We start from the raw sequence: 23,121 nt of genomic DNA, 5'->3' as shown, positions 1-23,121 counted from the left end.
TCTCCCAAGGGCAGAAGGGCGGCTTCCCGACAGACAGAAACTCGTCAGGCGAACCTTCTCCTGTGTCTCCTCCACCTGTTGAACTTCTGCCTGTCCAGAGGCTGCTCTTTCTCTTTGGGAGAGTTTTCTGTGCCAGGCTGTCCACAGACAGAGATGATGGTGGTGGTGGTGGTGATCATCATCATCATCATCATCATCATCATCAAAAATCTGACTTCTGCCCCGCCCATCTGGCTGGGTTTCCGCAGCAACTCTGGGCGGCTTCCATAGAAAAGCTTCCAAAGCCATCCCAAGACCAGCCCTTCGAAGCTCCCCCCTCCAGGGCTGGCTCCGTTTGCTGCCCGCTGCTCTGGCCAAGCTGGGCTGGGGGCGGGAGAGGCGCCCCGGCCACCTCGGCCTCGGCGTCTCCACCCAGCCCGGAGCCCTTCCCGGCCCCCGCCGCTTCCGTACAACATGATGGCTGCCTCCACGAAGCGGGAAGACGACAGGAGCATGCGCAGAGGCCGAGGAACGAGGGCGACCGCGGACGAGTCCCTGCGCAGCCAATAGGAGGCTCGGGGGGAAGAGGGCGCGGGGCGCATGCGCGGGCACCTCAGCGCCCAGGAATTCATTCCCGCGGAATGGAGGGAACTGACCGGCCTGGGCTCCTCGGGGCGGCGGGGCGCGGAGGGCGAGGGGGCCTCTTCCCCTAAGGCAAGGCCTCACGCGGCGGGAAGGGACCGGGCCGGGGCGGCCCAAGCTAACGGCTCCTTGGGAGTTTGAATCGCGGGCGCGTGACGGCGGTCACGTGGCCGGAAGAGGCGCCTCTTCCGTAGGACGGCAAGGCGGCGGCGCCCCCCCGAGGCCGCCTCGGCTAGGCCTCCCGTGCGGGGCGGGGAGCCGGGGAGCCGCGGGCGAAGCGCCCGACGCTCGGCCGCAGCAGGGCCGCCAAGCGCCGCAGAGCCAGCGCGGGAAAGCCGCCCCCGGCGCCCGGCTCCTCGCCGGACGGCAAGATGGCGGGAAAGGCGGGGACTTCCGGTCCTGCGCAGTGGGCCGCGAGGGAGGGAGGGAGGCATTTCTTCTTGGCCGGCCGCCGAGGAGGGAAGGGAAGCGAAAGCGAAGCCGGAGGGCGGCGGCCGGGGGCGCCGAGAGAGAGAGAGAGAGGGGGCCGGGCCGGGCCGGGTCTGGGGCCCCGGCTCTTGGGCCAGGTGGGCGGGGCAGGGGGAGGGGAGGGGAGGGGAGACCCCCCCCCCGGTGCGGGGTCTCGAGCAGGTGAAGAACGCTCCTCTTTCCTTCCGGCAGGGGACGCCCGAGGGGCTCTTCCGCCTGGCCCTCCGCCTGGGCTGCGCGGCCCCCGCTCGGCCCGGCTCGGCTCGGCCCGCCCCCCCGCCCCTGCCGGCGCCGCCATGGCTTCCCCCCCCAGCGGCAGCATCATCATCCTGGACGAAGACGAGGAGCCCCCCCTGGCGCCCCAGCAGCCCCCGGCCCAGCCCGCCGGCCCAGCGGGGCAGAGAGCCCCCGCCCCCGGGAAGGACCCCGCCAGCCTCAAGGCCGAGAACGAGCGGCTCTTTGCCCAGGTGAGCTCGGGAGACCCCCGCAGGCGGGGGGATGGAGCGAGGCGGGGGGGGGTCTTCTTGCCCTGCCCTGCCCTGCCCCCCCCCCCCGGCTGGGCTTCCTTCTTCCCCAAGTCCTTTCTCGGCTGGGCTTAGTGACTCAGAACTGCTTTTGGGCGGGGAGGGGGGCGAGGGCTGGCCTTTCCTCTTCCCTCCGGAGTTGGGGAGCTGGTCGGCCTGCGCTCCTGGTGGTGGCCCGCCTGAAGCTGCCGGGGGAGGAATGGTGCCTGTCGTCTGCAGGTTCGGATTCCACCGTGGGCAGCAGGGCACCCAGCCCTCGTGGCCCCCAGAAGGCCTCAGGCCTTCTTAGGGTGGTCCTTGCTAGCCATGTTGAAGGTCCGCACTTGTCAGAAGCTGGTCTTTTAGCGGCAGCTCTGGAATTCCCTGTCTGTTGATGTCAGGAGTGGTGTGTTTGCTGTGCTTTTTTTGGCTCCTACTCAAGGAATTTCTGTGCAGATGAACCTGCCCAGACATTTAGAAACGCGGTGTTATTATTATTAACAAAGTTCATTGCCAAAAGGTGCCTAGATGTTTTGTTGTGGCGACTGCAGCCTAGGTTTAAGGTGGCATTTGGTGCTTTGCTAATATTCTGTATATGAGCTTTTAACACTGGCAAGGCCTCAGTGGGCAGCTCTCCAAAGCTTCTCCCCTCTCTGGGCCTAGAGCAGGAGTCGGCAAACCAAGGTTTGCGGGCTGGATCAGGCCCAATTCCCTTCTAGATCCAGCGCATGGACAGACCAGGAATCCAGGCAGCCAGCGCGCAATGTTTTTTAGGACTCATCCAGGCTTGGGGGTCAAAAGCGAGGTGGGCAGTTGCTTGAAACAAGCCCCTTTTCTGTCCATCGTGCGCGCGCTGCAATCTTTGCTTCCAGGGTGGGGAAGAGGGAAAAGGATTCAAGAATGGCACGCTTACCTCAGCCCCCCACCCTGCCTTATGAGAGAAATAATAACTGTCAATGCGTAAAATGCAAAGGAAGCAGCGTGGGGGTGTGAGGGAACACCCCCACCCCCGCAAATCACATTTGGGTAACGTTGGGGTTGGTCCAAGTAAGAGTTTTTGCCAAAAAAGCGGGTCATAATCATGGCAACATATAGTCCGGCTCCCCACAAGGTCTGAGGGACAGTGGACTGGCCCCCTGCTGGAAAGGTTTGCTGACCCTGACCTAGAGCCCAGCATCCCAAAGACTGCGGTTAAGCAGAGTGTGAAAGCATATAGGGGGAAAGGTCAAGGACCCCAGGATGGTGAAGTGCAGTCCAAGGCCTAGAATCATAGAATCATCATAGAGTTGGAAGAGACCCCAAGGGCCATCGAGTCCAACCCCCTGCCAAGCAGGAAACACCATCAGAGCACTCCTGACATATGGTTGTCAAGCCTCTGCTTAAAGACCTCCAAAGAAGGAGACTCCACCACACTCCTGGGCAGCAAATTCCACTCTCGAACAGCTCTTACTGTCAGGAAGTTCTTCCTAATGTTTAGGTGGAATCTTCTTTCTTGTAGTTTGGATCCATTGCTCCGTGTCCGCTTCTCTGGAGCAGCAGAAAACAACCTTTCTCCCTCCTCTATGTGACATCCTTTTATATATTTGAACATGGCTATCATATCACCCCTTAACCTCCTCTTCTCCAGGCTAAACATGCCCAGCTCCCTTAGCCGTTCCTCATAAGGCATCGTTTCCAGGCCTTTGACCATTTTGGTTGCCCTCCTCTGGACACGTTCCAGTTTGTCAGTGTCCTTCTTGAACTGTGGTGCCCAGAACTGGACACAGTACTCCAGGTGAGGTCTGACCAGAGCAGAATACAGTGGCACTATTACTTCCCTTGATCTAGATGCTATACTCCTATTGATGCAGCCCAGAATTGCATTGGCTTTTTTAGCTGCCGCGTCACACTGTTGGCTCATGTCAAGTTTGTGGTCAACCAAGACTCCTAGATCCTTTTCACATGTACTGCTCTCAAGCCAGGTGTCACCCATCTTGTATTTGTGCCTCTCATTTTTTTTGCCCAAGTGCAATACTTTACATTTCTCCCTGTTAAAATTCATCTTGTTTGTTTTGGCCCAGTTCTCTAATCTGTCAAGGTTGTTTTGAAGTGTGATCCTGTCCTCTGGGGTGTTAGCCACCCCTCCCAGTTTGGTGTCATCTGCAAATTTGATCAGGATGCCCTTGAGTCCATCATCCAAGTCGTTGATAAAGATGTTGAATAAGACCGGACCCAAGACAGAACCCTGTGGCACCCCACTAGTCACTCTTCTCCAGGATGAAGAGGAACCATGGATGAGCACCCTTTGGGTTCAGTCAGTCAGCCAGTTACAAATCCACTGAGTGGTAGCATAGTCAAGTCCGCATTTTACCAGCTTCTTTACAAGAATATCATGGGGCACCTTGTCAAATGCCTTGCTGAAAGCAACTATGGGTGCAGCGCTCATCTGGCTTTCAGGCCAAGGGAGCCAGCGTTGGTCCACAGACAGCTTTCTAGGTCAGGTGGCCAGCAGGACGAAACCGCTTCTGGAGGCTAATTCCGGGGAAATGAAACCAGGTGCCTCCTCTGCCAAAAATGTTCTGGGGGCACAGGACAGGAAGGTAGCGGACTCTCCTTCCTTGGAGGTTTTTAAGCAGAGATCGGACGGCCATCTGTCCTGGATGCTTGAGCTGCGATTCCTGCATTTCCGGGGGCTGGACTAGATGACCATTCTGTGACTTGGAAGCTGCCCCCCTTGGTGTCTTGTGTTCAGGCTGGGAGTGACCTTGGGCTGGCAGAGGGTGGATGCGCCACGGACAAGGCGTCCTCCGTTGAGCATTCCCTCCGCCTTCTCTCAAAGCCACGCTGGAAGTCTTCCAGGGGCCTTGCAGCCTCCTCTGTGCAGGGCCTGTCAAAAGGCTGCCGCTCCCCGGCAGGCTCCGTCCTCAATGTGTTTGGTTTCCTTCTGTTCCAACGTGCCTGAGACCTCGCCTGAAGATCACAGAACTCAGGCAGCTTTGTAGGAGGGAATACGGGTGGCCTTGCCTGCCTCCTCTGGGAGGGAGTTCCACAGTTGAACAATGTGCTGCGCAGATAAGTCCTTTCTTTGATCTGCCCCGAATCTCCCAACATCTGGCTTCCTTGGAGGTTGAGTTCGAGTGTTATGAGAGAGAGAGAGAGAGAGAGAGAGAGAGAGAAAAGAAACCTTTTCTCTCCCTGCTTCCTCCATCATGCTGCCTTTTCTGCCTACCAGAAAGCCCCAGGCGCAGGAGAGGATTGCCTTTCAAAATGGCCCCTCTCTTGGCCAGTTCCAGGGAGCCTCTCCAAGGTTCTAGTCCCTGGCGGGGACTCCCGTGGGTGCAGGCTTGGGTGGGAGGGTGGGCTCCCTGTGCCCCTGACCCTCTCCTCTCCTTTCTCCGCAGTTTGTGGCCTTCTGCTCCATGCACACGGCCGACCACCCAGAGGTGATCCCCTACCTGACGGGGCGGCACCAGAAGGCAGCGCCCGCCTTCCTCTCCTCGGTGGAGTTCCGCAACGTCCTGGGCCGCTGCCTGGCGCGGGTGCAGGCGCGCAGCACCAAGGTCTACGTCTACATCAACGAGCTCTGCACCGTCTTCCGGGCCCACAGCCAGAAGAAGAAGACGCCCCTGCCGGCTCCGGCGCCGGAGGCCCCCGGGCCCAGCGTAGCCCCTGCTGGCCCTGCTGCGAACCCTCCGGGCCCCGCTGTCCAGGCTCCGGGCGAGGGCTCGAAGCGGCAGATCCGCTACCTGGAGGAGCTGCTGCGGCTCCACGAGGTGGAGATCCGGAAGCTGCAGGAGCGGGAGCTGGACCTGGAGGAGCTGGACAGCGAGGACTCGACGTACCTGCAGGAGAGCCGGCTGAAGCGGCGCATGGTGCGCATCTTCCAGCGCCTCTGCCAGCTGAAGGCCTGCAGCAGCCTGACGGGGCGCGTCATCGAGCAGCGCATCCCATACCGCGGCACCCGCTACCCAGAGGTCAACCGGCGCATTGAGCGCCTCATCAACCGCCCCGAGGCCTTTCCCGACTACGCCGACATCCTCAAGGCCGTGCAGAAGGCCAGCACCCACCACAGCCTGGGCCTGCCCAAGCGCCAGATGGAGAGCATGGCGGCCGAGGCCTTCCGCGAGGTGGGCAACCGCCTCCAGGAGCGCCGCCACCTCGACCTCGTCTACAACTTCGGCAGCCATCTCACCGACCAGTACCGGCCCAGTGAGCGCCCGGGGGCACTGGCGGGGGGCGCAGGGGGCACAACAGGCCGGCCGCCATGCTCCTCGGCCTGTTTGAACACACACAGGTGCCTCAGAGGCATAGGCACACATAATAAAAGTAACGGGGAAATGGAAATTCCCCTCTGAGGAGGCCGTTTGGGGGGGGAGTTGGCCATCATTCTCGTAGGGCTTTAGAGATGTTTCAGAGTTCAGAAACATGCACACACCATGGAAATAGTGGGAAATGTTGAAAATTTCCCTCAGAGGAGGCCATTCTGAGGGGGGAGAGCGGGACTCCTGCCCACGGCCATCCCATCGCCTTTCTGGTTAGAAGCCGGGCGCACGGACCCATTGTGGCACCTGAGCGTATTTTAGATTGTCCTACTGACAAAGCTCCAGACCAGGCAGGGGCTCAGGGGGTTCTTGGCCTTGTGGAGCTTTGCGGGACCCCGGGGGTCATCCATCCCAACCCGCTGCAACACCCGGCCCATCTCTTCCCCTGCAGATTCGGACCCGGCCTTGTCGGACCCTGAGCTGGCCCGGCGCCTGCGCCAGAACCGGGAGAAGGCCCTGCAGCGCCTGGAGGAGGTGACCTCCCAGTTTGCGCAGCTGCAGGACAGGAGCGAGGACGAGGGGCAGCGGCGCCGGAGGGAGTCGCGGGGTGGCAAAGACGGGCCCGGGCCCAGCGATGCCCCCGGGCACCAGCAGGGGGAGCCGGCCTCTCCCCAGGAGGTGAGGGGGCTTGGCAGGGAAAAGATGGCGCCCCTCGTGGCAGGCTGTGCTTCCGGCAGAGGGGGGTCTTTCTGGGTGGGGGCCTTTCCCCACCTGCCTCCTTTGAAAGGACCCCCTCTCGTGCTGGGCTGGGTTCAAGGTCCTCAACGTTGATTCACAAAGCCCTGCACCTGAACCCTCCCAGCCCATCTGGGCCCACCTGCAAGAGCATCGATGCCCATTCTCCGAGTCAGCCAGACAACACTCGGAAGCGGAGCCTTTTATGTCAATCAACAAATAATAATAATTATAATAATAATAAAGTGTTGATGGCTCAGCCCTGTGGAACTCCCTGCCCCTGGAGATTCAGCAGGCATCTTTCAGCCATCCTTCAAAGGCTTGCCAAGAACCTCCGTATTCCACCGGGAAATTAAGGATACCAGTTTCCTGCAATAGATTTGTGACTGTAACACTCCCCCCCGTCCCATGTAATTTTCATTGAGTTTCCAAATTTTTGCAAGCTAACTTCAGATTATATAGAGATTGTTTTGGCTCTTGACTTCCCACCCCCCAGTCTTTTTATTCAAACTCTTTTCTAGTGCATTATATTTCAGTTTCTCATCTATTACCAACCTCTCTCTAGTATAGTTCCTTTATCGTTTTTCTTCTGCTAGCCCTAGCTCAAATCCTGCCCGTGATTTCATTTGTTTGCAGTGCTTTTCCAGACATTAAAAAAGGGCCTCCATTCTGCTACAAAAAGTTCATTATCTTTCTCTCTTAATATTGCTGCCAGTAACTCTTCTTCATGATCAGGCATCACACGTAGATCCCCGATGGCTCTGATATTTTCTTTATGCACATGCATGCTTAACATAGTCAATGAATAAATGCATTTTTGGTGTGCATTGCAGGGGAGTAGACTAGATGGCCCCTGGGTTCCCTCCTGTGAGGGTGGATCCAGGGGTGGGCAGGGAGGGGCTGTTTGGGGGCTTGTTTCCTGCAGGCGGGGGCCTGGGCAGCTGCTGCTGCTTTGAGACCCCCCTCCTTAGAGGGGAAGGGTCTCTCTGGGGCGATTTGCCCTGGGCACCGTTCTGGGATCTTGATGGGGCGCAGCGCTTTCGGGGGGGGTCTGTCCATCCCTGGCATTGTCAGGATCAGAGGGTGACCCTTGATGTCTCTCTTCCCTAGGGCAGCCCCGGCCGGAGCGTGGCCAGTGCAGGGGCGGAGGAGGAAGAGGACGATGAGGAAGAAGAGGAGGAGGAGGAGGAAGAGTCTTCGTCAGAGTCGGACATAGAAGCCGAGCTGCAGAAGAGCCTGGAGGAGGAAGAGGAGGAGGAGGAGGAGGAAGGGGCTGCCCCAGGTAGGCTTGGGGCTGGGGGGGCATCAGAAGGGACCCTCCCCCCACTTTCTGAAGGAATCTGTCCCTCCTTTGGAAGGCTCCTCCTGGGGAGGTTTCTAAGCAGAGGCTGGAAGGTCGTGTGTCCCGGGACTCGAACCCGCCACCCTAAGAGTCTCAGGCTCTATCGGCTGTGCGGATGCTTTGGCTGAGTTTCATGACCCTGGGGGCCCACCCTGAGGGGCCTTATTTTGGTGAGGGTCCTGCCATTTCACACACAAGCTGAAAGAGAGAAAACAAAGGAGCGCAGAGTCCAGAATTGAGCTACGCATGCTCTTATGGATTAGATCAGGGGGCGGCAAACTACGGCCCAGGGGCTGGATGCAGCCCCCCGGCTCATAAATCCAGCCTGCGGACCCTGCCGCCCGCCCAGTCAGACCCCACGCTAAACCAGCACGGCGCGCGGGGACTGACTTCCGCAACGCTGGCACGGCTTCGGATTGGCTGCAGGAAGCTCCTGCAGCCAATCCGAAGCCATGGACACCTCTGGGCGACGCCTTCTCCCGCTGAGGCGGCCGCGTATGTCCAAGAGCCGCGCAGGAGGTGGCGGTGGGGAGACTGCCTCTGCCACCCAGGCCAGCTGCATGGGCTCTGCACCCCATGGAACCTGGCCAAGGCAGAGGACGACAACCAGGCGGCGGCATGAGGTGGGAAGGAGCAGCTGAATGCATGCCATGTGATCAGCAAATGTGAAGTGATGTCATCTAGAGACTAAATGAGAATTGATGCAGCAGAACGGATACATATTATAAACATACATACATACATACATACATACATACATAAATAAGTAAATGGGAGCCAGTGTAGGTCTTTCAGGACTGGTGTTATGTGGTCTCGGCAGCCGCTCCCAGTCCCCAGTCTAGCTACCACATTCTGGATTAGTTGTAGTTTCTGGGTCACCTTCAAAGGTGGCCCCACGTAGAGCACATTGCAGTAGTCCAAGCGGGAGATAACCAGAGCATGCACCACTCTGGCGAGACAGTCTGTGGGCAGGTCGGGTCTCATCCTGCATACCAGATGGAGCTGGTAGACAGCTGCCTTGGACACAGAATTGACCTGTGAGTCCAAAATGACTCCCAGGCTGCGCATCTGGTCCTTCAGGGGCACAGTTGCCCCTTTCAGGACTAGGGAGTCCCCCACACCTGTCCCCCCCCCAAAAAAAAACAGTACTTCTGTCCTTGGGGCATATTGAATTAATTCAGTTTGATCTGTAGTAATTTGGTAAATCAATAAAAATAATTGTCCAAACGATAAATTAAAACAGCGTAACCCTGCTGTCCTCCCCTCCCTCCCAGATGATGACCCCCGCGTCCAGGAAGTGGAGGCCGACCAGCACATGGACTTGGAGGCCCCTGAGCTGGTGCCCTCCTCCTCGGAGGAAGAGCCGGACGAAGAGGACGAGGAAGAGCACAACCCGGAGGGGCGCCAAGGAGAGGAACGTGGACAGCGCGTGGGGCAGGCCCCTGCGGACCCCCCTCCTGCCGTGGGCACCTCCCCCTCCCAGCAGTTCCTCCTGGAGATTGAGGAGGCCCTGACGCTGGAGGCGGGCGAGACGCCGCCCCCCACCCCCTCCCCCCCGCACCAGACCCAGGGGGGCAGGGGGGCCTCGCCCGTCTTCCGGTCGCGTCAGAAGCCGCCATGTCCCCAGAGGCCCCCAGCCAAGCACAGCCAAGCTCAGGACAACGGCAGCCTCCTGCGTGGAGTGAACGGGCAGCCCCCCAGCAAGCGGAGCAGGCGGGACTCCAACAGGTGAGCGGGGGGCAGGGAGGTGGTAAGGGGGAGAGGAGACTCCATGGTTAGGGGGGGGGGCAAGCAGGTGGGGCTAGAGGGCCCTTGGCTGGCCCTTCCAAGTGCAGTTCTGTGATTGCAAGGGGGCTGAGGGGTCCAGGCTGGCCCAGAAGAAATCTATAGGTCCTGCCCCAAACCTGCCTGGGTGCTGAGCCCTCAGAGGGAGAGCCTCTTTTAAGAAATGCTAACATATACTTTCCTTCATCCAAAGAGCGCAGGGTTCTTGACAACATAAAAGGCAAATGCAGAACATAATGACCAAAAGCACAATACCGGTCGCTGACACATTTGCGCCCAAGGCCCGGTGGAAAAGGAATGTTTTTGCCTTTTCTTACTTCGATATGTCTGTAAAGACTGTAAATTGCAGAGCTGTTGCATCTGCACGTTTTTAAAAATTCCGCCTCTGGGTCTTTTCTGCAACTGCTCTTAGAGTGGGGGATTCCCTGCCTCCTTCCTTGCTGTCCCGCCAAAAGGTTTATATTATTATTATTATTAGTAGTAGTAGTAGTAGTAGTAGTAGTATTTTATCGTATACTGTCCTATACCTGGAGGTCTCAGGGCGTTACACAGAATAAAATCAAAATATAGAACCACAAAATACATAATCAAAATAAAAACAACCTAGCAAATCCCCCCTGCCAAAAAACACCTTTTAAAAGGGAATAGGATCCTCACAACATTTAAAGTAAGACAACTAACAAACCTGGACAGGAGCCACGTATTATTACTATTGCTGTTGTTGTTATTATTATTATTATTGCTATTGTTGTTATTGTTGTTATTGTTATTGTTATTATTACGGCCTTGCTTTCCTGGCAGGTGCAAAGACAACCAACCACTAGGCTGCTGTCGGGGCAAACCACAAAATGATTTCTGCTTTGAAATGTGCCCTGACTCATTGTGTGATCTTTTAGCCTAGTCCAGAGGGAGCTGAACTCTCCTTCCTTGGAGGTTTTTAAGCAGAGGTTTCTTTGGACAAGTCCAGATCAAATCCCAAACGGCATTTTCCCAAGTTCTGCCCCAAAGCAGAGAATGTTTCCTGGCCAGACACCATTTGTGTGTCTGCAGTGGGGGGCTCTTCTTACTGGGGTGGCCGGATCGGGAGCAGCCCAGGCCTGAGGCTGAAGGGCAGCCCTCTTCCCCAGGGATGTGGTGGAGTCCCTGAGAGCTGGTCGTGGAATCGGAGAAGGGTGGAGTTGGAAGGGACCCAACCCCCTGCAAGGGTCCCTGTCAGGTGGGCTCCCAACATCCGCTTGGAAACGGTCGGAGATGCTTGAGGGGCGATTTCTTCAGGGCAGGCGGAAGGGGCTGGATGACCCCTCGGGGTCCCTTCTCCAACACTGCGAAACGCTCTGAGCCGCCTCAGCCGGGGGGGGCGTCAGGCTGTGCAAGCACCCCGTCAATGTGTGTTTTTTCTCTGGCAGCTGCATTGAGGTGCCCAGCACTGGCTCGAAGGAGGAGGAGGAAGACGAGGACGGAGAGGGGCGCCTCAGCCCAGCCCCCTTGGCCGACTCCACCTGCGCCGACTCCCCAGGCCTGGGGCTGGTCAGCAGCTCCCAGGACAGCCCCCAGCCGCAGAATCAGGGCCGCCTCCTTGCAGCCATCTGGAAGGTACTAAATGGGGGGGGTGGATTTGCCCCAGGCACAAGAGCCCCGATCTGGAGCCCCAGGTTGCCTCTTCCTTCCTCTCCCAGCACCAGCCCTGGGGGTGCTCAGTTGCTTCTTCCCCTGCGAGTCAGCGCCTGGACTGGGCCAGTGGCTGCTCCAGCCTCCCCTCTTCATAGTGGCCAAATACGCCTAGGAACGTCCTTTTCCATTCACCCAGCTGGTTGGCTGTGCCTGCCTCTTGTGGCAGGGAGTTCCACGTGTCAACTGAGGAGGACCTTATTTTGCCCACCTCAAATCTCCCCGTGTTGAGCTTCTTCGAATGCCCGCGAGTTCTAGCCGTGACGTGAGAGGAATAAAAACTTCTCTCTTCAGGCCAGAAGAGTTTTCCTAAACTTTGCCCCCTCCTCCCAGCTGGTCTGCCTCAGGGAGGTCCCTGGGGCAGTCAAAGGCCTTTGCGTGCTGCTCTGGGGAGGGAGGGGGTGCAGGGCACCAGTTTCCTCCTCTTCTGACCCCCCTCTCTCCCCACCCCTGCAGGCCAGCGTGGCGACCCAGTGCGACCCGGAGGAGATCATCGTCCTGTCAGACTCGGATTAGCCCCCTCACCACAATCTGGCACAGACTTGGGGGGCGGGGAGCAGAAGGACAGGTGGAACCCCCCCCCTCAAAAAAAATCTTGGCTTGCTGGAAGATGGTGACTCTGCCTTCCTGGACTCAGGGGGGTGGGGGGGCTTCTGCGTGATGCATGAGGGGGCAGGGGGACGAAGGGCGGGGACTGCTGTGTTTGTATTCTTCTGGGTGCCATGGGGGGTGGCAGGGGGGTGGGCGTATTGATGTTCTGTCCGTTTGGGAGCTCGTTTTGCAAAAAAAAAAAAAAAAAAGCAGGGGGAATAAAAAATAGGCAAATATTTTTCTGTAGGCTGCTGTGAGTGTGAGTTCTGTTAAAGGGATGGTTTGGGGAGAGCACATCTGGGGGGGGGTTATTCCTTCTTTCTGTGCTTTCCATTGAGGTTTTTTTGTGTTTTTATATTTTGTTGGGAGTAGCCCAGAGTGGCTAGGACAACTCTGTCAGATGGGTGGCCTAAATTAGAAAACTTGTTTTTGTTTTTATTTTATTTTATTTTATTTTATTTTATTTTATTTTATTTTATTTTATTTTATTTTATTTTATTTTATTTTATTTTATTTTATTTTATTTTTTATTTTATTTTATTTTATTTTATTTTATTTTATTTTATTTTATACACACACCATAATTGTTGTTATCATTTCTCTCTCTCCCCCCCCCCAAGTGGGAGTGGGGAGTGGGTTTAGCCCCTTACTTTGGTGACGAAAGGCACTTTATAATCCTGCTCTACTCCAGGGACTCAGAGGAACGGGAGACATACACAGTTTTACAATACTGGAAAAAGACACGGAGTGTTTTGGGTTTCCCCTGAAGGAATCTTTCAGCCCACATGGCTCTCGAACCCACAACCCGGAGACCTGAGGTTACTAGCAAGGGGAGGCAGAGGGGCCTGGGCAGGGAGTGCCTTCCAGACCCTTCTGGGGAGCCACCCCCAAGAAGGCCCTGCTGTCGGGCCCCTAGGGGGCAGCCGAGACCTGCTGCTCATTGCGGGGCCCAGAGGTGGTTGATGTGGCAGGAGATGCTCTTAGGGCTTTGGGTGCCAAGCACAGGGCGGAATTGGGGCGTTGGTATCCCCAAGGGCCGTCTAGTCCAGTCAGACCCTCGGAAGGTGAGTCCTCCCAGGACAGGCGGGGCACACGACCCCTTCTTGTCAGAATCCAGCTTCCATTTCTTTTTTTTATTTCTTAAGAATATTGACTTAACCTGCATAAACTTGAAATAAATACAAAGTTTTTTTTTTTAATTTTTAGAAAAACTTTCTTTAAAAAATCTGTTTTCAAATTTCCTTAAAAATCCCTTAGAAAGATCCTTTAAAATATATATATAATTTTTATTTAAAAAATTGTCCAGTAGCACTTTTGGTTGTTGGTGTTTAGTCGTGTCCGCCTCTTCGTGACCCCATGGACCAGAGCACGCCAGGCACTCCTGCCTTCCACAGTTTGGTCAAACTCATGCTGGTAGCTTCGAGAACACTGTCCAACCATCTTGTCCTCTGTCGTCCCCTTCTCCTTGCACCCTCCATCTTTCCCAACATCAGGGTCTTTTCCAGGGAGTCTTCTCTTCTCATGAGGTGGCCAAAGTCTTGGAGCCTCAGCTTCAGGACCTGTCCTTCCAGTGAGCACTCAGGGCAGATTTCCTTCAGAATGGAGAGGTTGGATCTTCTTGCAGTCCATGGGACTCTCAAGAGTCTCCTCCAGCACCAGAATTCAAAAGCATCAATTCTTCAGTGATCAGCCTTCTTGATGGTCCAGCTCTCACTTCCATACATCAATACTGGGAAAACCATAGCTTTTACTATACGGACCTTTGTTGGCAAGGTGATGTCTCTGCTTTTTAAGATGCTGTCTAGGTTTGTCATTGCTTTTCTCCCAAGAAGCAGGCGTCTTTTAATTTTGTGATTTGATTTGATTAATTTGATTTTAATTTAATTTAATTTGATTTTAATTAATTTTATAATGAATGTTTTTAGAATGTTGGATTATTTTGATTGTTGTTAGCCGCCCTGAGCCCAGCTTTGGCTGGGGAGGGCAGGATATAAATAAAATTTATTATTATTATTATTATTATTATTATTATTATTATTATTATTGTGGCTGCTGTCACCATCTGCAGTGATCCTGGAGCCCAAGAAAGTAAATTGTCTCACTGCCCCCATTTCTTCCCCTTCTATTTGCCAGGAGGTGATGGGACCAGTGGCCAGGATCTTTGTTTTTTTGGTGCTGAGCTTCAGACCATATTTTGCGCTCTCCTCTTTCACCCTCAGTAAAAGGTTCTTTAATTCTTCCTCACTTTCTGCCATCAAGGTTGTAATATTTCTTCCGACAATCTTAATTCATCCAGCCCAGCCTTTCACATAAGTTAAATAGGCAGGGAGACAATATGCAGCCTTGCCGTTCTCCTTTCCCAATTCTGTGGCTTCTTGTCCCACGTGGAGATTTCCCAGGAGACCGAGGAGGGGATCAGGCACTCCCATCTCTGGAAGAACTTGCCAGAGTTTTTAAGGAAATGGGAGGGAGGGCCTGATCTCCTCATCTGGGGAAACCTAGAGACCCACGAAGTTCGTTCTGGCTATAAGTTTTGGGGTGCATGCACACTTCTTCAGGCACCAGAATTTTTTACAGACATTATTTATTTCCGCTGTGTCAGACCAGCGGAGCCCCCTGCCTGAACCTGTATGAACTCGTTATGGAGACCCCCCCACCCCCACCCCCACCCCACCCCGCCCCCCTTCCTCGGCCCTTGCTCTCGCTCAGCTCCTGCCTGCTCCGTCCCAGCTGCTGGGCCGCGGAGCCCCGATCCCGCCTGGGCTCCGGCGCCGGGTTTTCCAGGGGCTTCACCGGCGAGGCGTATGCAAATGCGGCCCCGCCCTGCGCCTGGCCGCCTCCTCCGCCGGTGGGGCGCATGCGCGGCCCCGCCTCCCCCCCCCCCGGCCGCCGCGAGCGCGCTTTGCGTCGGGCGTCCAATGCGCGCGCCTTAAAGGCGACGCGGGCGGGCGGGAGGCGGCGCTGCGCCTGCGAGCCGAGCCGGAGGAAGAGGCCGCGAGCCCGGGAGCCCGGAGGGTGAGCGGAGGGGCGCGGCGGGCGGGCGGGCGGGCGGGCGGGGCGGCCCCGGGGCGCGTGCAGAGGGCGGCGGGGGGGGGGCCTGCCTGCCTCCAGCTGCAGGCGCCGTCTACCTGCCCGCCCGCCCGCCCGATCCAGGCGGCTCGCCTCGGTCCGTTGGCCGCTGGACCAAGAGGCTGGAGCGGCAGCCCTGCTGGGAAAGGCGCCAGAGTGGAGCTGCCCAGACAGGCGACGGACCTGCTCGGCTGAGCCAGACTGCTTGTCGCAGGCACCTGACCAGTCTCCAGAGGCGGGGAGTTCCAACGTGCAGTTGGAAGGGCCCCCGGGGGTCATCCAGCCCCCCCCCACCCCTGCCAGGCAGGACTATGCAGCCGTCCCCTAGGGGGATCAGAGCTGCAGCCTGGGCACAAGAAGGCAGGAAAGGGGGGTTCTGCGGCTCCGGACAAACAGGTCCCTGGGAGGGGGCATGTGGGTCAGGCAGGCCCTCAGGTAAACTGGTCCCAAGCTAAGAGTAACATTTTGAACTCTGCCCAGCAGCACATTGGTGAGCAGGGCAAACCTCTGAGCACAAGTGTGCAGTCCTGGCCAGGCCAGGCCACCCTCCTGTCAGCAATCGTGCTGCAGCATCCTCCACGGAGAGCGCATTGCGGTGATCCAGCCCTGAAGTAGCCAGGGCATGAGCAGCTGGGGCCAGGCCTTCCTGGTCCAGGAATGGTCGCCAGCACCCCCAAACCGCTTGCAGTTGCGCAGAGGCCCATCTGGTCACAGGGGCCCCCTGAGCCTCCAGGGACAGGGCTGGATCCAGAAGCACCCAAGCTGTGAAGCTGCTCCCTCAGCCCAGCCAGGGAGCTCCTTGCCCACAGGATCCAGCCCTTGCCAGGATTCAAGCTCAGCTTATTTTCCTCATTCATACCTCCAAGCAGTGGCCTCTCCCCACTCAGATGTTATGGAGAAACAGAGCTGAGGGTCATCCTGAAACTTCTAGGCTGCATCAGCAGAAGTCCAGGGTCCAGATCCAGGGAAGTCCGAGTCCCTCTCTCTTCTGCCTGGGTCAGACCCCACCTGGAAGACTGGGTCTGATTCTGGGCACCACAGTTTAAGAAGGATGTGGAGAAGCTGGAGCGTGAGCAGAGGAGGGCGACCCAGGGTCTGGAGACCAAGCCTTAGGAGGAACGCTTGAAGGAGCTGGGAATGTTTAGCCTGGAGAAGAGGAGACCGAGAGATACGACCTCAAGGGCTGTCCCACGGAAGATGGAGCTCCTTTGTTTTCTCCTGCTCTGGAGGGTAGGACTCGAACCCGTGGCTTCAAGTGACAAGAAAGGAGATTGCGACTGAACACAGCGGAAAAACTTTCAGTAAGAGCTGTTTGGCAGGGGAACAGACTCCCACCAGAGATGGTGGGCCCCCCTTCCTTGGAGGTGTTTAAACAGAGGTTCAGTGTCCATCTGTCATGGATGCTTTAGTTGTGATTCCTGCATTGCAGGGGCTGGACTAGATGACCCCTGGGGTCCCTTCTATGATGATGATGATGATGATGATGATGATGATAATAATAATAATAATAATAATAATAATAATAATAATAATAATTTTTTTTTTATTTAAATACAACCCTCCCCAGCCCAAGCCGGGCTCAGAGCAGCTAACAACAATAAAAGTAACGCAATTTACCTAAAATCACAATCAGTTAGTTAAAATTCATTCTAAAATCAATTCAAAATCAAATCCATGGCAACCATTGGGCTAGAGTTCTGTGAGGATTACCGAAGGAGAGAGGGGGTCAGACTGTGCCTTGGCCAAAGGCCTGGTGGAACAGCTCCGTCTTGCAGCCCTGAGGAAAGAGGTCAAGTCCCGCAGGGCCCTGGTCTCCTGGGACAGAGCGCTCCACCAGATCGGGGCCTCATGCCTGCTGCCAGCGGCTTCAGGTAGATGTTAAATAGACTGGAGATGATCTAGTTCGCAGAGCGCAGCCGCCATGCTGCTCTCTGGACTTGGTGCATGACAGAGCCGTCCCCCCATTCCCCAGAGGAGACCGTGGCCAGTGGCATCGGATGCCAGCGCCCATGACAAGGGGGTGCATTGCCCTCCCCTCATCTTCATCCATCCCTTGTGGCATTTGGGGCAAATATCCCATCCAGGGAGTGCCTTTCCTGGTGTGTTGGACCAGCTGAGAGAGACCCATGAAGCCTCGAGGTGCCCTCTGCTTGGTTACTGAAGTCACCCAGGATTATCGTTCTGGGGTCCAACAATCCCTCAGGCACTGCCTCGGCCAGCCAGATCAGGGGTGCTGCCAGGGGGGCGGTGGAGCAGCAGAACCCCCCCTCTGTCTCTGGTGCAGCATCAGGCCAGGCCCTCCAAGCCCATCGCAAGGTCAAGAGGCTCGCTGGTCAAGGAGGGGGTGGGCAACACCCTCATTTCAGCCCCCTGGCACCAGAAGCACAGCTGGGCACAGCTGGGTAAGGCCAGGCCCACGCAGGTGACTCCCCCAAGCCAGAGCAGCCTGCTCACCCGCAATCGGACCGTGAATGAACAAGGTTTCATTGTGGACTGATCTGGCATTCAGGACTCAACAGATCTGCTACCGGTCATTTCTGGTGGGGTGAGAGGCCTGGGACAAGGAACGGAGACCAAACCCAAAGGCTTTTGCCCCCGAAGGTGGTCAGCCCCCGCCCTCTCCTGCCCTCCAACACTGAGATTTGGGCGGCATCTCGACTGCCCCCCTCCTGCCCCCCAGAAGCATCGGCACAGCACCCCTTCGAAGCCTGCGATCCTCTGATTCTCTGTTCGCAACGCCCCGTCTCAGCAGAACCGTTTTCATTCCATTTCCTTTTTAATTTGTACGCTGCCGTTCCATATTCTTATGCACAAGGCGGTTTGCCAGCGGGAGAAACGGCAAAACATATAGCAAAGGTCGCAAGTCTTACGACAATTGGATCCAGTGCAAAAAAAGGTCCTTCTGAAAACATAACTTTACCTATAGCAAATAAACTAAGAATCAGTAACCCATTAGAATGTAATAATGCACAATAAAATTATCACCAAAATATAATCAATAAAAAGAACAGCAAGTCACAATTCATAATATACCGCAGTACACAGAAAACTCTGTAAAAGGATCAAAACAATGACCTGACCCCACGGGAGTGGGTTGGCAGTCGTGTTACCTGGGACTCAGGCCTCTTTTTTAGTTAATTTAATGAAATGTACATCCCAATTGCTTGTTTAAAAAGCAGCAGCAGCAGCAGCACCCCGTTATAAGCAGTTTAGAAAAATCTAGAACTGTATTGTAAGGTTGGAAGAGACCCCAAGGGGTCGTGTGGTCCAGCGCCCTGCAGTGCAGGAATCGCAGCTGAAGCATATGGGCCCCTGACATATAAAACTAGATACTGGAATTGCTGGGTTAAAGACAGGCATTTGAAATGGACAGCAGCTAAGAAGAAATGAAAGTTGTGTGGATGGGTGAAATATACTCGGAGTCAAGAGTGGATTTCATGCTCTTTATTCAGCTCATAGTGGTGAGGAGGAATGGAAGTTCCCCAGAATGTCTGCCTTATATATATTATTTACACAATGGGCCCCACGGATTGGCTTTCCGGGATTCTCCTGTAGGCCAATCAGGTCGCGGATTCACTTCCCCCTGGAGCTAGATTGGGTGGCTCCTGTGGACCAATCATACTGCTGCATTGTTCTAGGACCAATCAGACTGCTGCATTGTTCTAGGACCAATCAGACTGCTGCATTTTGGATCCTATTCAACTCAGTATATAACACTGGGCTTGCTTAAATAACTGTTTTTTAAGGAGGCCACAGAAAGACCCCAGCAATGTCAATAGGCAGGGAGTTCCACAGGCCTGTCACAGATATTTTGAGAAGCGGGTTCAAAGTTCCCACCCCCTTTGGTGGTTTTATCTGAATAGAATAGGTGTAGCGGCTGGGAAAAACGAAGAGTTCCGGGTGGCCTCAGAGCTAAGAGCGTCTCTCTTGCCAGCGAAATGAATCACCGGCTCTCGTGCCAAAAGTCTGAGCAGCCTCCTGCCGGCCCAGGGAGTTATAAAAGTCAAGCAGCTCTGGTTCCGCTGCACTTACATAAAATAATGTTATATCACAATTTGTGCAATAAAATAATGTTATATCACAATTGCACGTGCAAGTGGAAACAAACGCCATGGACTGGGGGGGGGGCTTACTTCTGAGTAAATGTGCTCCATTCATGCCAGGCTCTTTCTGTGGGGCTTCCCTCACACCGGATCTGGAAGCTGCATTTGGGGAGGATGCTGCAGTGCAATTGCTGACGGGAGTGAGGCCTAGGACGTCTTTGCTCCTCGGAGATCTGTGCAGTTTGGGACCAGTTTACCTACGAGATCCGGATTTGCAGGGGGTTGGAATGGATGATGCTTGGGGGTCCCTTCCAGCTCTACGATTCTGTGATCGCCTCACCCCACATAATACTCAATCTTTTAGAGTGGCATCAGCTACCCTTTGGAACTCCCTGCCTGTTGAAATCAGTCTCACAGGAAAATATTTCAGATCCTTCTCTAGGTGACATTTGGCTTTCCTCGTATTTATTTTACCTACTTAATTCATAGAGCTGCCCCATAGCAGAAGAGTTTTAGGAAACCAGGGGGGTGTGATGCTGAGAGTGTCGGACTCAGGAGATCAGGGTTCGGATCCCCACTCTGACTCCCCGGAGGACCTTGGAGTCGGTCGCAGCCTCTTTGCCTACCTCACAGGGTCGTGGTAGGGATTAACTGGATAATATGCTTTCATAAATGCAACGAAATAAGCTCTTCTGCTGGCTGCTTCAGAAGGGAGAAGTCTCTTGCCAACGTGGCACCCAGAGATCTCTACGGGGGGCAGTGGAACCCGTGCCAGTCGCAAGACACAGCTGGCAAATTTCTAACACTGCCACCAACTGTGGAGGCGGAGAAGAGCCGTCCTGGCTAGCAGCCATTCACAGCCCTCTCCTTTTCCATTAATTTGTATCCCCCCAACCTGCTTTTGAGGCCTCTTGGTTCCTCCTCCGAGCCATCAGTTGAGCTGCCTTCCTTTTCAGAGCCTTCTAACCCACGTTCCCTTCCTGTCTCCTTTTTTCCGCTCCCCAGCGCCATGGAGGCCTCTTCCGGCCTCCCCGTGGTCCATGTGGACTTCCCCGAGGTCACCAGTGCCCTGCTGGAGAACCTCAACCAGCAGCGGGTGGAGGGCAAGCTGTGCGACATCGCCATCCACGTCCAGGGCCGCGTCTTCCGGGCCCACCGGGCCGTGCTGGCCGCCTCCTCGCCCTACTTCCACGACCAGGTGCTCCTGAAGAACATGACGTCCATCGTGCTGCCCAGCGTCATGGACCCCGTGGCCTTCGAGACGGTGCTGGGCTCAGCCTACACGGGCAAGCTGAGCATGGCCTCGGACGAGATCGTCAACTACCTGACGGTGGGCAGCGTCCTGCAGATGTGGCACATTGTGGACAAGTGCACCGAGCTGCTGAAGGAGCGCCGGGGGGCCTTCCTGGGGCCTTCCTCCTCCTCCTCGTCCTCCTCCTTCCGCGCCCACTCCAGCCGCACCAGCGACAACCAGTCGCCCAGCAGCAGCAACTACTTCAGCCCCCGCGACTCGGGCGAGGGCCCCGAACACGGCAAGTTCCACCCGCTGCGGGGGGCGCTGGCGGGAGAGCGCGACGACCACGACGAGGAGGTCATCTTCCAGGCCGAAAAGGGGCCCCCGCGCTGCCCGGACCCCTTCGCTGGCGGCAGCAAGTTCGTCCTGGAGACGGACGACGACGTCAGCGACAGCAGTGAGGGCCGGCGCCCGGCCTACGTGCGGCCCAGCATCATGCCCCAGAAGCAGTGGGTCTTCGTCAAGAAGGAGCGCTCCCAGGAGGACCTGGTGCTGACCTGCGAGGAGGACGAGGACCCCGTGGAGGTGGCTGGGCTGGCGCCCGAGGCGGCGCTCAGCATCAGCGACGTCCGCACCCTGACAGAGCCCGGCGGGGGCGGCTCGGGGGGCAAGCTGGAGGAGCAGGTGAACTTCTGCGAGTCCTCGGAGGACTTCCCCTCGGCCTACGAGGGCCTGGAGGAGGCCGCCCCCTTTGCGCCGCGCGGCGCCCTCCTGCCCATGGACATGCAGGGCAACCAGATCGTGGTCTTCCCGCCGCAGGCCCCGGTGGAGCACGGGGCGGTGCAGCTGGCGGCCGGCTCGGGCGACGGCAACAAGATCTTCATGTGCCACTGTGGCAAGGCCTTCTCGCACAAGAGCATGCGCGACCGGCACGTCAACATGCACCTCAACCTGCGCCCCTTCGACTGCCCCGTCTGCAACAAGAAGTTCAAGATGAAGCACCACCTGACCGAGCACATGAAGACCCACACGGGCCTCAAGCCCTACGAGTGCGACGTCTGCGCCAAGAAGTTCATGTGGCGAGACAGCTTCATGCGCCACAAGGGCCACTGCGAGAGGAGGCACCGCCTCGGAGGGGGGGCCAGCGGCCCGGCAGCCGCCAAGAAGGAGGCGGCGTCGCCCTCCCGGATGGGGGCCGAGGCCGAGTGGGGCAACGGGAGGTCCCCCCGCAGCGAACTGGGCTTTGCGGGGAGCAGTAAGATGTGAGGAGGAGCAGGGGGGCAGCCCAAGCCGGCCTGTGCTGGGGACCCCCACCCAGACAAGCTTGGGCACACGTCCCCCACCTCAGACTGAGTTTTAGGGGGTGGGCAGGGCAGCACCACTGGACTGACCCCCCCACCTCGTCCGGAGCAGGTCCTCTGCAGCCACCGTCTCCCCCAGGAAGTTCAGGACCCCCTGCTGCTCCTTGTAAACAGCCCCCCACCCTTCTCCGTTGTCAGTCGATGTCCCCCATGTTTGCACCTTGTAAGGAGGGAACCATAGAGTTGTAGTGTTGGAAGGGACCCCGTGTGGGACTCAACACTAAATACCCCCCCCCACACCTTCCATGTCTCAGTTGGGGGGGTCATGTAGCAGCCAGCACCCTTCCTCTCCCCGCCCCCTTGTGTCTCTCCTGTGGGTGTCAAGAGCAGGGGGTGTCTGTGGCTCAGGAGAGCAGGTGCTTTGGGGGAGGGGGCTCACGTCCCCAGCTGAGCAAGGACACCCCCCCACTGCCAGAGACCAAGCAGAGGAGCAGCCAGCGGTCAGGAAAGGTGGCAACCCTGAGCTGAGTGCCACCAACCAACATGTCTTTGTGTGTGTGTGTCTGTGAAATTCAAATTGTCCCCCCAGGGAAAGGGGGAAGACCAGGACCTTTGTCATAATTGCGGGGTGGGGGAGGCCTCTTTCTGCCCCCCTCTAGGGAGAACGTGGGGTGCAGAACACTTTCCCCTGCATTGCCCTTCCCAGAGTTAATGCTGTTTATCTGCTCCCCCCCCCAGTTCCGCATCTTGTTCTCTCTGCCTCCATTCACCTTTGAGATTTTTGTAACTTAACTTCGTTTGAGTCTCTCTCTTTTTTTAAGAAAAAACAAAGAAACTGAACCTTCTCTATAAATATTTATTGATCTCTTGTGGCCCCGACCACGGTTTGTATATTTCTACACCAACTTCCCAGCCCCCCAAAACCTACTCCCATTTGGGAACCTCCACCAAGAGGCTGATGTTCAGAGAACCCTAGAATTGTACAGCTGGAAGGGGGACCCCCCAAAGGTCCTCTAGCCCAACCCGCTGTTCACTTGGTAGAGGTAGAGATTCTTAATCTCAGGGTTGTGGGTTTGAGCCAAACGTTTGGCAAAAGATTCCTGCATCACAACAGGTTGGACTAGACGCCCCTGTAGAGCCCCCCCCCCAATTCTGCCATTCTACGAAGGCAGGACTCTCGGCTAAAGAATAACACAACTGCATAGAGATTCTGGACTTGTTTTGCTTATTTATTAAATTTGTATACCACCCTTCATCCGTACCTCTCAGGGCGGTTCAGAGCATAAAGATACAAGATGAAAACACAAAACACATAATAAAAACAAGAATGAAACAAAACAATAGCTGCCCCTCCAACAAAGACATTGGACAGGATATAAACTGTTAATCATTCAGAGGCCTGGTTGAAGAGGAATAGGGGCACAAGGAAGGCGCCAGGCGGACCTTCCTGGGGGGAGCATCTCAGAAGTGGGGGGGGCTGTTGCAGAGAGGGCCCTGCTCTCCAGTTGCCACCCTCTGGA

The 23,121-nt window shown here is 56.3% G+C and overlaps 2 protein-coding genes across 2 annotated transcripts; both read left to right on the top strand.

Annotated features, from left to right (window-relative positions):
• Positions 1-1,374: 1,374 nt before the first annotated feature.
• On the top strand, positions 1,375-11,944 carry DAXX (death domain associated protein). The gene is made up of 7 exons (XM_081849181.1): positions 1,375-1,556; positions 4,973-5,780; positions 6,285-6,511; positions 7,679-7,850; positions 9,185-9,638; positions 11,102-11,288; positions 11,820-11,944. Exons 1-7 carry the CDS (start codon positions 1,386-1,388, stop codon positions 11,877-11,879), a joined length of 2,079 nt encoding a protein of 692 aa, XP_081705307.1. The 5' UTR covers positions 1,375-1,385; the 3' UTR covers positions 11,880-11,944.
• Positions 11,945-15,945: 4,001 nt separating this feature from the next.
• On the top strand, positions 15,946-22,469 carry ZBTB22 (zinc finger and BTB domain containing 22). Its single transcript, XM_081851653.1, has 2 exons — positions 15,946-16,324; positions 20,072-22,469. The coding sequence occupies exon 2, from the start codon at positions 20,076-20,078 to the stop codon at positions 21,564-21,566; it is 1,491 nt and encodes a 496-aa protein (XP_081707779.1). The 5' UTR covers positions 15,946-16,324; positions 20,072-20,075; the 3' UTR covers positions 21,567-22,469.
• Positions 22,470-23,121: the final 652 nt, after the last annotated feature.

Source organism: Podarcis erhardii (assembly GCF_964252035.2).
Source record: "Podarcis erhardii genome assembly, chromosome: 2".
NCBI classification, from domain to species: Eukaryota; Metazoa; Chordata; class Lepidosauria; order Squamata; family Lacertidae; genus Podarcis; species Podarcis erhardii.
This window is presented reverse-complemented; position numbering and strand designations above follow the sequence as displayed.

Excerpts from the sequence above, each read along its gene's own strand:
- DAXX (XM_081849181.1), top strand. The coding sequence starts at position 1,386 with ATGGCTTCCCCCCCCAGCGGCAGCATCATCATCCTGGACGAAGACGAG. Across the intron at positions 6,512-7,678 it reads AGCCGGCCTCTCCCCAGGAG|GGCAGCCCCGGCCGGAGCGT; the intron begins GTGAGGGGGCTT and ends TCTCTTCCCTAG. Across the intron at positions 7,851-9,184 it reads GGAGGAAGGGGCTGCCCCAG|ATGATGACCCCCGCGTCCAG; the intron begins GTAGGCTTGGGG and ends CCTCCCTCCCAG.
- ZBTB22 (XM_081851653.1), top strand. The coding sequence starts at position 20,076 with ATGGAGGCCTCTTCCGGCCTCCCCGTGGTCCATGTGGACTTCCCCGAG.